Source organism: Pteronotus mesoamericanus, unplaced genomic scaffold (assembly GCF_021234165.1).
Source record: "Pteronotus mesoamericanus isolate MK-2021 breed Mesoamerican mustached bat unplaced genomic scaffold, CSHL_Meso_final scaffold_21, whole genome shotgun sequence".
NCBI classification, from domain to species: Eukaryota; Metazoa; Chordata; class Mammalia; order Chiroptera; family Mormoopidae; genus Pteronotus; species Pteronotus mesoamericanus.
The window spans coordinates 12519474-12533232 of NW_026555310.1; the positions used below are offsets into that span (position 1 = coordinate 12519474).

The 13759-nt window shown below is 36.0% G+C and overlaps 1 protein-coding gene across 1 annotated transcript in view; it reads left to right on the plus strand.

The window, feature by feature from the left end:
- Positions 1-13759, plus strand: part of SLC2A13 (solute carrier family 2 member 13) — a 273437-nt gene that overhangs the window by 201388 nt on the left and 58290 nt on the right. Inside the window, exon 6 of the mRNA XM_054591245.1 lies at positions 2509-2629. Coding sequence (XP_054447220.1) covers positions 2509-2629 — 121 coding nt within the window. The remainder of the gene's footprint in view (positions 1-2508; positions 2630-13759) is intronic.

The window sequence follows — 13759 nt, forward strand, 5'->3', positions numbered from 1 at the left end:
CATGTAGATATAAACAGTGCTGTTTATGCAGTTCTGGTCTTCAACTGACTAAATAGGTCTCACTTGAAGAACATAATGACCAATGGAAGTTTATAGCTTTAGAAGAAAATCAGTTGCCAGAGCCATTAGTGTACAGTTGTCCCTCAGTATCTGCAGGGGATTGGTTCCAGGACCCCCACGGACACCGACACCCACAGATGCTAAGTCCCCTATATTAAATGGTGTAGTATTTGCATTTAACCTACCTACATCTACCCGTATACTTTAAACCATCTCTAGATTACTTATAATACCTAATGCAATGTAAATACTACATAAACAGTTGTTACGGTATATTGTTTAGGGAATAATGACAAAAAAAAATCTGTACATATTCCGTTGTACCTAACTACACAGTACACATCAGCAATAATGTAACTTTTTTGTGAAATATTTTTAATCCTTGTTTGGTTGCATCCAGGAATGTGAAATGCATGGGTACAGGTGGCCAACTGTATTAGTATTTCTTCACCATGACCCACAAAGATGCCTATTCCACTCTGATTCCAGTTGACTCTGGATTAGTCATTTTTATTTCAATGCATTGTTTTATTAATGTGTTTATAGGTATATATTTGATATTCTAATAGAGCTAAGTATTAGAACACTGTTCTATTTCTTAAGTTAGAATTTAAATTTAAAGAAATTTAAATATGTTTAAATTTCTTACATTAGCATAGAATTTTTAAACCTTTGATTCACTTTTAGTCCTTATTTTGTGTTTGTATTATGACTTTTCATTCTTTTGGGTTAAAAAATAGTGGGAAAACATATCAAAATAATTTTTGAACAAGTATTCATTCTTTAAAAATGATTGCAAATAAACTATATATAGCAAGACCTGGATAAAGAACTTCTTTATACAACAAAATATAAATTATATAGTTCATGAATAATTTTAAATGTAGAGCATTCTGTGGTGTTCTGAGTTTCAAAGCTTGCTCAGAGAACTGGTCTTCCTTGTAAATATTACAAACTTAATGAGAACCTCTTGATTCTTTTAATAGAACATTTATATCTATGTAGCTTATTGCTTAAAAATAAGAAAGCCAGAAACTCTGTAATTTCCCCCCAGGTATTTTGGTAGTGGACTATTTCTGAAAACATCACTCCCAGGCTGTCCCCATCAGAATTCCCAGGGGTACTTGTTTTAAAATGTGGATTCTTGTGCCCTGCCCCAGACCTGCTAAATTGGAATCTCCGGAGATGGGGTTGTGCACCTTACACAGGCTCCATAGCCGATACTAATGCACACAGAGTGTGCTGTGTTCGAGTGGTGAGAGGGGAAATCATTTTTTTCAGTATTTACTAATAATCTAAGCCTTGTACCAGGTAGTTAATGTAACTTACTCTGTCAGATATTTTTGAGAATGCGATTTATCCAACACGCTCCACTTCCTGTGGAAAACATTGTTAGGTAGAGGGTAACAACATAGAGGGACCAGGAGGGCTAATGGATTGATGATCATAACTTGCTGTGCAGTGAGCTACAGTACAACGGTAAACATTTTTATTTAAACTTTAAAAGTTGCTGTCACAAAACCTATTTCATTATGTAGATCATTAAAAACTTGGTCATTCCTTTCCTTTATCAGAAGTTTCAAAACTTTTTTTTTCCATGCCCTCTGACTTGCTGCCCTTAAGTGACCTGACAGTTTATCAGTCTTACTCAGAATATAATTCTCTACATCTAAATCACACATCCTATCTAGAGAGTGTTTTTGATCAAACAGCAATTTTTTAATGATTTGTTTGAGGTAACATTTTATTTAAAATATCTACCAAGAAAGACAAAACTTAGAGTATGGCACTTTTTGTTTCTTCTCATTCTTATTTACCATCAGATGTTCTGGGACTCAGAAAATGAGCCTTTTAAGTGATATACTTTATCACTATTCCTAGACCTTAAAATCAAACAAATATTACACTTCCAAAAACCAGCAGGAAAGAGAAATGGAAACCTGTGTTACTCCATTTCTGGTAACTGAAAATCTTCAAAAAATACTAGTATTTAATATGAAATGCTATTTCAACTGCTTTTAAAATACTCATTTGTTACTTTTTAGTTTACTTATTTGGGTCTTACATGATCAAATGCCATTCAGACAGTTCTCTTGGTAGTAAAAGGAACACTGAAAACCTGCTGCCTTTCATAGTTCCTGACTTGAACTATTAGGCACTCGATAAGGTAGTTAACACTAACTAATTTTAAGAGTATCTGCAATGCAGGGTGGCTTTTTTGGGGGGGGGGGGGAGGTTGTTCTTTTTGTTTTGTTTTGTGTTTTTAGAAAATGTATCATGTCTCACAATGAGTGTACTATTGAGCTTTTCTGCTAACTTGTTCATACGAGCATTCTTGTAATCCAGTGCAGAGAGATCAAGGTATGTGTCAGAGCTATCTCTTGCCAAATTCAGTCTGCTTTGGAAGAATATTGTCAACTGTTCTTTAATGTAAAACTTTTTTTTTAGGTACCACCATAGCACTCATCATCCTTGCTTTGGGATTTCTGCTGTCAGCCCAGGTTTCCCCACGCATCACTTTTAAACCAATAGCTCCGTCTGGTCAGAACGCTACATGCACAAGATACAGGTAAGATTTTTGTTATGATTCCCTTCTTAAGTTAACTCTGAAAACTTTTTTGTTTGCTTTTAACTTTTATAACAGTCGAGAGATGAATTCCCATTGCTTGCATAGGGGGGAGGTAAGGAAATGGAAAAAGTGGTCAGGAGGGACCACCAGGAAAAGGAACAGTTCCTGCAAAGATCTGAGGGTGTAAGGGCTTCAGGAAAAGTAAGTTGTTAGTCACAGTTCTGGTGATTTTTTTTTTTTATTTTGGAAATTAAAAATAAGGATTGATACAGAATCTATGCAGGAATACTTTAATACTATTTTGGATCCTATGCAATTCAGTGATATCTACATTGCAGCTGAAATAAATAATTTTAATCGGTAATTAAATTTTGCCATGGTATACATATCCAATATAGTTGAGTATGAGCTGGATAGTCTAACAGTCTTCACTGAGTTCCACAGGTAAGCCCTCATTCGTTTAAGCAGAAAAGAAAGTTTCCTCTCATTACTAAGATTCTTCCTGAAGATTAGAAAGCAGAAAGAGAACAGTAAAAGAGAGCGAAATGCGCACTAATGGCCAGGTACAGGTGAAAGAGCTCATTAAGTCTGCTGGTGTACACACTATGTGATAAATGGGTGGAGAAATGGATAGATGGCCTGGTACCCTGAAGAATGCAAAATTGAATTAATTAAATACTGGGTGACTAGACAGATCAATTAATATATTAGGCAGCAGAGTTTCAAAGCTTTTTACTTCCTTTCAGTGGTTGAAAAGGCTAGCAACCCCTTTAAAACATATGGATAGAACAAGACTTCGCTTTAAAAATATATATGTATTTCTTTAGCCTCAACTAGATCGGCACAAGTCTCAAAGCAGTAGATAGATGATTGTATTAATTAATTTATTAGTAATGAGTAATTTATTAAATTTTAGTCATATACTTCTATATGAAATTACAGTGTTAACATTGATACACTAAATTCCCCTTGGAATCTCCCTGGAGCTTCTTACTGAGCATGTGCTCATGGTAGCTTCTCATTACAGCAATGAGGAAGATACTATATGCTATTATGCCTTCCCAGTCCTAAATTGCGATATCCAACTGCCTTTCGAAATGAACAGTTTTAGGTCCTTCTTTCTCTTACTAATAAGTTTTATTTATTCATTGGCTTACTAATTTTTATAATCTTTATCTTGTTCTAAAGAAGTCTTAATACAAGAAGCTCACCTTAGCATGGATTATTTCTAGATGCAGATATCATTCTTTGGACATCCCACCTCATCTGCTGGAAAGATAATAGAGTGTTGACAGAATTCTGCGTGTTTTACATTTGATTTTCTTGGTGGATATTTTAAGTAAAATGGTTTTTTAACACAGTTACCTCAAATTATTAAAAACCTGCTGTCATTTGATCAACATGAAATACTGCCTGGATCTGATGTCTGATTTAGAGGTAGTGATTTAATTTCAGAATAAGACTGACATACTGCCAGGTCAACTAAAGGTAGAATATCAGCTAGAGAGTATGAAAAAAGTTTTATGAACTTCTGATACAAGAAAAGGATGACTAAGTTTTTAATGATTTACATAATGAAATAGGTTTCCTAATATCAGTTTTTAAAGTTTAAATGAAAATATTTGTTGCCATAGTGTGGCTCATTGTACAGCAAGTTATGATCATCAATCCATGCACCCTCCCCATCCTTCTAGGTTAGTATCATCTACCGAACATTTCAAAGTACACTTGGAAGGGAGTGAGAAATGTTATAGTCTTATTTTATTCTTATCAAAAAAAATGAGAAGCTAGTTTTGAAAACAGAGCCAATTTTTAGGTGTCCTTTAGAAGTCAGTATAAAAACAATCATATATTGTGTGCCTTTTTTCAGTGTGACATATTAGTCTCTGTGGGAATTTCACCGTATGCATTATAGTCTGAGTGATTTTATAAAATGGGCCTGCAGTCCCCATACTGATTGTGGTGTTAAACCTCATCTGCACACTTTTCCCCTTTCTGTAGGATGAAAAAGTCATGTTTATAGTACCTTAAGATGCTATCAGTTTAAGTGCTGTGCCTTCCACTGATGAAGTGAGATTTCTTTGTTTTCCAAAAAGTATGTCTAGTTCTGGACCTGCATAGAGGGTGCAGAGTAGACACAGAAAGCAGTTGCCTGTAACTCAGCACATTTCTTTGTGCGCAAAACTGCTTCAAATGGGCAAGACAGTCTGACCCTTTTTATTAACTCTTTGAAAAAATGATTGGCAGTGTGGTAGTTAGCCATGTTCTCTTCCTTGAGGCACATTCAGTGGACAAGTTTCTCGTTTCTCTAAAGTAGTAATAAAACACCAAGCAAGACAGTTTCTTGGTACAGATTTTTCACAGGAAATGTATAGCATTTTTACATTCTGTTTGTTGGACTGTGGAAAGTACATGTGAATTTTAGTCTTACTCAGGAGCAATTAATTATAGTTACCGCTTGTGTGATATTAACAGGGCTTAAGTGTAAGGCCCATAAGGGGAAATTTGACCAGAGTGTCTTAGAACCATTCCAGAGACTGATTCATTTTAATTTCTTCCCCCTTGGAATAAGTTATTTCTCATGAAAACACTAACCCATGTGACTGAATGGCTGATCAAAACACTATTATTATACAAACTTTCTGTATTTATATCCACCTTATGCATCTTAACCTACCTAAATCCATGCACCTGTGTTGTAGTCCTTTCTAAATCATGCTCCCCTTGATTGAAAACAGATTCTGTACATATTCCCGTATTTTATTCTAAGATGACAGGGGTTAAAAGATAAATAAGACATTGTTTCCATCCTCAGAAAAATTTCTGTTTGTGGAAGAGAAAGATGTTTTACACCATTGTCTATAATTTATATTTTTACCCGAGGGCAAAGAATATTGTACTTTTTGATTCATGACACAGTAAAATAGATGAATCCATCTTTTTTTAGAAGGATTCTATCATTTTTTGAAAATTTATTTTAAACTGTGTAGAAGTGCTTAATATGTAGTGATAATATCTCAAAGCTCAGCATGTCTTAAGTATTTCATATTATTAGGGAGCTGATGATACAAATCTGTTCTTCATTCTCCTGCTTTTCACTTGGTACAGCTATAACTGGCTTTTTCTCCATGTACATATAATATTGCCTAATTAACCAGTTTTTGTGGAAATTTGTTTCTCCTTGGCAATTAGCATTGATGACTATGTCGATTCTATGGTAATTTCATCTTAGGACATATTTTTTTTAATGATATTGAACATTAGATCCAACTTGCATTCAGATTAATAAAGTCTCTGACCGCCACAGATACTACAAAATGTACTGTTCGTTTTCATAATTATCAATGTCATAAAGTCACTACAGTAGCCCAGTTGAGAGTCAGAATTTAATTTTTAAGCTCCTTATTATCCTTTCTTTTATTTTGACTTTTATATTATAAATTCATGCTGATTAGTCTTATCAAATAAAGAATAAAAGTTTCATTCGTTTATTCATAGAAAGAGCTTATTAGCATTTTCTAATTCATCCATTTCAAAGCAAAGGAAATATTTTTTAAACTTACTCGTATTTATATACATGTTTAACTTTGTGGAGCCTAAATATTTAGCTTTTCCTGATTTTTCATTTTTATCATTGTCTGATATGTGACTATATCAGTAGATATCTTCACAAAAGTTCAGTGTAAAGTAATAAACATTTGAAATTGAAGATAGTCACTCACCCCCAAGACAACAAATATGAGGATATGTATTATCCTCATTCATATATGCTATACAATTGTGTACAGTACTATGGATAAACAAAGACAAAGAAATGAAAGTATAAGTTTCTTAGCAATTAACATGTATAATGTTGACACATTTAATTCTTTGTTAAAGTTATTTTCTTCTTTCATCGTGTGTGTGTTGGCTTGCTATATATGATAAGAGTAAACTTTAGAAATCTAACCAGGCTAAATTAATATTCCTGCTCTTTGTACTTGGAATTCCAGCACATGTACCAAAGTGGTCTTACCTTGTTATGAGGACTGCCAAGAGTCAGTGCAACTGCAGGAGAATTTTAAGAGGAGTTAGCATAATGTACTTTTTTATATTAATATCTATTCTCTTCCTATCTATAGGCTACCTTATTTTACTTAATATGAAGATTGTTGAAAAGTATGTTGGTGCAATAGAGAAACTCAGTATTTTTAAAGAGCCATCCATCCAATTGTTTTAAAGTAATAACTCCTTTTTAGTTCCTGTAACTACCCCTTGCTAAATCCATTGGCTCTTGGGACTTTATGGAAGGTTTCCCAAAGCTGGGCAGCAAAGAACTGTTGGAGTTAGACGGGCCAAAGCAGGGAAAGACTGCTTTCCAGACAGATAGAATAGCGTGTGTGCAGAAACAGAGAAAGCTGAATATTTTCTAAAATCTACAAGCTTATAGTATTCTCTGGTTTCAGATACCTAGCTTCATAGAATTCATATTTTTCTTTCATTAAACTTCGTGCCTTATATGCCTAACTTTTCACAGGTGACCTGAGGAGCAGTCATTTTAAGCTCTGTCATGAAGGCACTGGCAGTAAGAAAAAAGGCTCGGCCCCGGAAAGGGGTGGGGGAAGCAGGCTGATGGCTCTTGAAAATGCCTATGATGTGCTGAGCAGAGCTGTATTGGTTCTTCAGCTCTGAGAGTCTAAAACTGTCTCCTGTCCCTTCCTATTGCTCCCTTTTCCAGGGGCCGGTGCGGGGGGCGGGGGGGTGTTACTTGCCAGTCAGTGCCAGCGTCCCCAGTGAGCATCCATCCCCGTGGCCTGACCCAATCGCTCTCCCTTCCCTGGCGTCCACTGGACAGGTGGACATGAGGCCAGCTTCACCAGGAGTCAGCTGAGTTTGTGGAGGAGAGCAGCCAAGCCCTGCCCCTAGGCGACCTGTGCTATGGTAGCAGGGAGAATAGGGACCCTCCCCGCCTCCCTCCTTCCATAGCTCTGCTCTAGGTGTCTGTCACAGGCTAGTTCCGAAGTTTAAAGAACAGGGTCTACCCAGTCATCTTTCCCATCCCTGTGGCAGAGGGGCGGGCACCCCTGGAAAAAAGAGCCAAAGTCAATGCCCTTGGATCCCAGCGAAGGCTCCTAGGCTAGTTCTCTGTCGGCAGACTTGAATGACAGGCAAATTTTGAGAAAACATATACTGCCTATAATTCTCTTTAGGAAACATGAGATGATCTCTGTACACAGATAGGAAATGATGAGAAATAAATCTAAAGAGCCAGGTGGGCATTTAAATTACAAGTAGTCGTGCATACCGGTAATGATGATTTTTGAAACTCCCTCATTTGAAAAATCAGGTGAAGCTATTAAAATTATCATCATCAGATTTGTATTTTAGCTAAATCATCCTGGCAGCAAAGATGGTAGATGAGCAAACCTCTAAGAATCTAAACCAAGACCTAAAGTGGAAAGATGGCTCACTGTCGGGTCTTGGTGACTGAAATGACCATTTTTATGGCTTGTCTTCCTAAATATAAATTTGTATCTTGAAAGCAGGCACTATGTGTCTTCACTTTCTCTCCTTTCCTCTTCTCAGCTCTTTTTCTTATATACCTAGCAACTAACATCATAACTTACATAACGTTTCCTGATTTAAGCAAGTACTAAGACCTAACGTGTGCATGATTGTTTAATTTTCTCTGTAACTTCAATAATGGCATAAGCCCATTTGGAAATTCAGTAGGAGATGTTTCGGTCAATCTTATGCCTACCTAAGCTAACTGAAGGTTCTCAAACAAGTCCCTTGCGGTACCCTGAACCACTCTTCAAGCCTCCTGATATTGCTTTATTTCTGTTTGATGAGATTCTTGCATTTGGCTTTCCACACGTGTCTATTTTGTTCTGACAAACTCAAGTTGAATTAAATTATAAGGAAGATGTGGAAAAACAAAAGAATCTAAAGATTTTAAACTGCAGAACTAAAGAAAGATTACACATACTAATAACAAAAAGAGAAGAAAAAATGTCCTCTGAGAGATATTTTTTTTTTAGTTCACCAGACTTTAAGTCTAACCAGGAGAAAATAAAAGTGTAATGACCATGCAATTCTGAAAATAACTGAGGATCTACAAGCCCTCTGAACATTGAAGTATTAAAAAAGAAAAACCACAAATCGAACATATCACCAGAAAAAGCTGAGACATTTACAAATAAATGAAACCCAAATAAACATGAATCTGTGAGACTCCAAGAAAGACAAACTTGGTAATTATCCTGTCAGAGAGAAATCAGAGCGACTGAAATAGTAGTAGTTTAGAAAGAAGTTTCACTGCTCATTTACCCTATAAAGAAGAGGCACAAAGGAACAATCACAGATGTACTGAGGTCAGATAGATGCAGTCAAGAGCACATCAAAAAACAGAATAACAAAACAAAATGACCTTGACAAGCTAGAGCACTCAGGGTCATTGTCGTTACTGAGCTCAAATGAGGCAGTGTCCAGCCACGGAGGCTTAGCCCTCTTGGGTATGTAACTTTAAAGGAATGAGACATTAACTCTTTGAAATTTTTCAGGTCACCTTCAAGTTACATGGTGTCCAAGTAACTTGAAAGAACCAGTGTGCTTGGTAAATGTCCTGTTCACCACTAGACACTGACAGAGGTGTTAGAGAGAATCTGCATTGCCAATATGAAATGATATGAACACGCTACTGGGGACTCTTTCCCACTTGACATTCATTCATTCAGTCTGCATTATTGAATACTGACCGTTTACCAGCTATTGTGTCAGCTGTTACGGAACAAAGCATGAGAAATAGCCCCTTATCAGGAATTGACAAAATCTTAGAATGGCTTTTATTTGCATTTTGAACTCACACTCGAGTCTTACATCTTTAGAGAAAGAGGGGAGACTTGAGGAGAAGCTTGTATTTCAGGTATATTTAGAAATGAGCAAAAATATGTTTTAAGCATTTGAAAAAAAAATATTCTTGCATCAGTTAGGAATTGTCTTTGGCTGTATACAACAGACAAACCCAGAATAATTGGCTTTAAAAAAAAAGTTTTCTTCCTTTCTTACATAAAATAAATTCAAAGGTAGGGCATTTGGAACAGATGGGATGGGCTTAGTATCATCAGGGGCCCAGGCTCCTAACTTTTTGCTGTATCTCTACTGCATCTATATTATTCTTCCCAAGTTCACAAGGTGTCTGAAACAGGCCAGAAGGAGAAGGTGGAGAAGGTGGAGAAGCTGAATCAGCTCCTGTTAATCCCATGCAGTGTTCCCCATTACAGTCCCATGGCCATGTGTAGTTGTAATGGTGACTGGGAAATACCTTCCTCTATTCAATGGTTGACAGAGGAAGGAGAGAACACAATGTTCCCAGTTTTAAAAAAAAAAATAGAATTCTCTTAACGAAGAAGGAAGCAAAAAACTGGATATAGGGATAGATTATTAGCAGGGTTTGACACAACAGTAGAGATAGGCAATCTGTTAACTTTATGGGACATGTATGAGTGGTTCTGCTTGACAGCAGAAAAGATGAATTCGTTGACCAAATACAGCTCTACCTACTTGCATGGTTTAGTTCTCTTAATAGTGATTAGAAGTCTAAGGTGACAAGGAATATGGCCCTCTTAAATAATTTACCTCCATCTTTGAAAAGGGGAAAGAATTTAAAATACTTTGTCCTATTTTGTTGCCTTGTAAACCATTCAATAGCTGCCCTTTGTCATGTTTGTTCAAAATGGATGATTTGACTGAGTTATTTGTTTATTCAAATGGAGTACTAGTCATGACAGCCACCATTTATTATATAGACACCATTGTGCCAACCACTGTTCTAAGAGCTTTATATGGATTCTCTCTCTTAATCCCTCCACAATACTGAGGTAGATTCTGTTATTTTCCCCATTTTACCAATGACATTGAGGCTTAAAGAAGTTATGTCAGTTTTAGAAAATGATGTGGCTTAGCAGACAGTAGGACTGAGCTTTACCTAAGAACCCAGCTCTTGACCACTCTTCGTTCTGAAATTTCCCAGTCAGGCTCTGGGGTGCTCCTACTGCCCAGAGGTTGCACGTACCCTTTAGTAAGTGAAAAATGCTTCTTTATGGCTAAATGCCAGTGGGTCTAAAAATACCTGTGTTGCTGTGTTTTCGGTCATGAGGTAAAATTCAGATTGCTTTTCAGAGAAATCTTTTCCTGTGAGTTGTAGTTTATTTGGGACTTAAGGAAGACTTATTAAAAATTTTTGCTCAGTTACTTTTATTTACCTATATTGACTCAGCTCAGAAATTTTTTTCTGCCATTTTAAGAATCATTATAGAACATTTTTGATACAAAAGCAAGTGCTTAACATAAAGTAAAATCATTCTACAATATTTTAAATGATTTACAACCTTGGGTTTCCTTAGAGCCAAATGATCTTAACCATGTAGCTTTGAAAATGACTATCTGATCCAAGTTAAATTGTAGTTTTTATTTTGCTTTGTTCATGTTGAGTAAGTGTTCTTTTTAAGGCCTTTTTTACACAGGTAGATGAATACAGAAAAAGTAATGTAAGACAAGAAGCAAATATAGATGATATGTACTTACAAAGAAATACCCTGTAAGCAAATTAGACTATCTGTGTAGGCTCAAATGAGGAAATGAAGACCGTGAAAGCCCCTCTCGTCTTAGCATCCTCCTCCACTTGTGGAGATGAATTATGCAAGTGAACCTGACTTTAAAGAATAATATTTGTATGCTGATACTAGTGTTTTCATGGCGCTCCCCAACCCCCACCGCCAGCCCCAGAGATATCACTGTACTGATTTCCTTTGGTTTCATCCACCTTGAATTCTTTTAAATTTCATGAAATCCTGCCAGTACGGTAGGTTCCAGTTGTAAGAGCACAAGATTACATTAAATAGAGTTGCGGGCATCAAAGGACATGATGATATCCAGGGAGATGACTTCCAGGCTGTCTCATTTCATCTTTATCATACAGAATAGCTTCCAAATCAAACATCTTTCTGGGGCTCCAGGGGCTGATTGTTTCCTCACTCTCCAAGCAAAACTTACTTTGTCCTTCACATTCAAACATTTCATTTCCTATGAAAATCGAAAAGCCCTCCAAGTAAGCGTGGAAGAACTGGTAAGCAAAGCTGTATATGCCAAAATGGATTTTTCCTTTTGATTTTGTTTTCTCTGTGTGAAGCATTTACAGTCTGATAGGCATAGGGCTAGAGGTTGTAAGATTTGATGAAAAATATAAAACAGACTTAGTCCTCAGATTCCTTTCTTCATGGATGAGGAGATACTTGGGTACTACTTAAAAATTGAACAATCAATTATCAAAGCAAACAAATGAACAAAAATGGGTCCCCAAAGAGGCAATTTTAAGATATGTTTACCTAGATAGATTAAAAACAAAGTACTATGAAGTTCTCATTTTAAAACAGCCTATTTTTTGTGTGTTGACGTAAAGAAAATATATCAAAGTCAGTATGACTGTGCATTAACAAAGAATTCAGTACTATATATTCAAATTTGAATTTGTGATTCTCCAAATAGAGAATGTTAATTCAGAATAAAAGTTGATTCCCATTCCCAAATTTATAAACTAGAAATCATATGTAAATTCTTCGAGGTGTGTTGGTTTATTTTTTTAATTTTAAAAGTCATGAATTTAAGTAAGTGCATGTTTAAAACCAGCACAGTCTTTTCATTTAGTTGTTCTGAGGAGTATTTTTAAAGCATATTTTGGTGGAGACAGTCTCTCCATATATATTTCAAGGAAAAAATAACTATTTAAGAAAATAAGTAAAATTGTCCTGCTTTATATTCTTACTTTCATTTTAACCTGTCAAATGAAGAAAGAATGTAATTTCCAAAGTCCATGAAAGACTCAGACCCAAAACTGAGTTTATACTCACTTGCCTCTCTCAGTGCCCTGAAAGTAGCATTGACAGCTGAGCTCATGACTCGGAATTCAAATGTGTTGACAAGAGTTTAGTCTTCATGGATACTGAATACAAACTGCTTCAGAAACAGATACCTTGCTTTCTTGATGATTTATATATATTTTATATGTTAAACAGATGGATGTTATCTCTTCCTGAAAAGGATACCCTGGATTGCTTTTAAACTTTTATTTTCTCATTCTGAAAAGTTTCAGAACAGAGAATATTTGTGGTTATCATTTCTATGTATGAAAATATATTTATGAGCTGCTCACTATTAAGAGTTTTACAGTTATGTTTTAAAAAATTTCAATGAACATTGATGTGGCACCAATATATTTAAATTCTCAGCTTCGTATTTAGAAAATCTTACACAAATTCATCAGGTCGTGTTCAAGAAAGCCTAAAGAGCAAATCATGAATAAGAAATAGCCACTTCTAGAAGTTGTTCCTTTTTTTAATGTCATTTGTTAAAGCCACAGTTGTGTTATGTGCTCCCTGTAAAAGGTCAATTAGCAGATTACTCAGGATATTTAAAGTTTTGTGTTACCTTCTAAATGTCAAGTGAAAGTTAGAAATGCTGTTACATTTGGGAGAATTTTGCCATAAAATCGTCCGTTTGATGAAAAAACAAATTTCTAGGTCACAGATAAGGGTTGACCACACCAGTTCCCAAACAGCGGCCCTCTCCCTGGGATGGCAAGCATTTGGACTTTTTAATACTTAACCTCTTTTTCACTGAGTGACTCCCAACAACTAGTATGGAGGGATGTTATTAGAGTAGTAGAAAAGACAGTTTCTCCTGATTTTTAATATGGGAAAGGCTTGAGCATGCACATAAACAATTGGGTAAGTTCTGGGAGAGGTTTGAGAGAATGAAGAAGAAAATAATCAATGGGACAAGGTGTCAGTCAGTCCTGGTGAAGCCCATAGGGGTTGAGATCAAAAGCCCTGGTAGAGGGATGATCTTTGAATACCTTTTCAGACCCTGCAGGAAAAGAGCTGAATATAGATGGCTTTATTCATGTCTGAGTTGAAAGCTGAGAAAATTCATGCATAGCCCCTTCAGTTTTCACTGTGAAGTAAGACAAAGCCATCTTCTAAGAGATCAGTTGGGGAATAAGGATTGGGGTTGGAGGAGAGTTGTGGGTTATATGACGTGTCTGTTGTGGGAGTGGGCGGTGTCACTGATGAGGGCCAGGTAAAGGTTTACTGG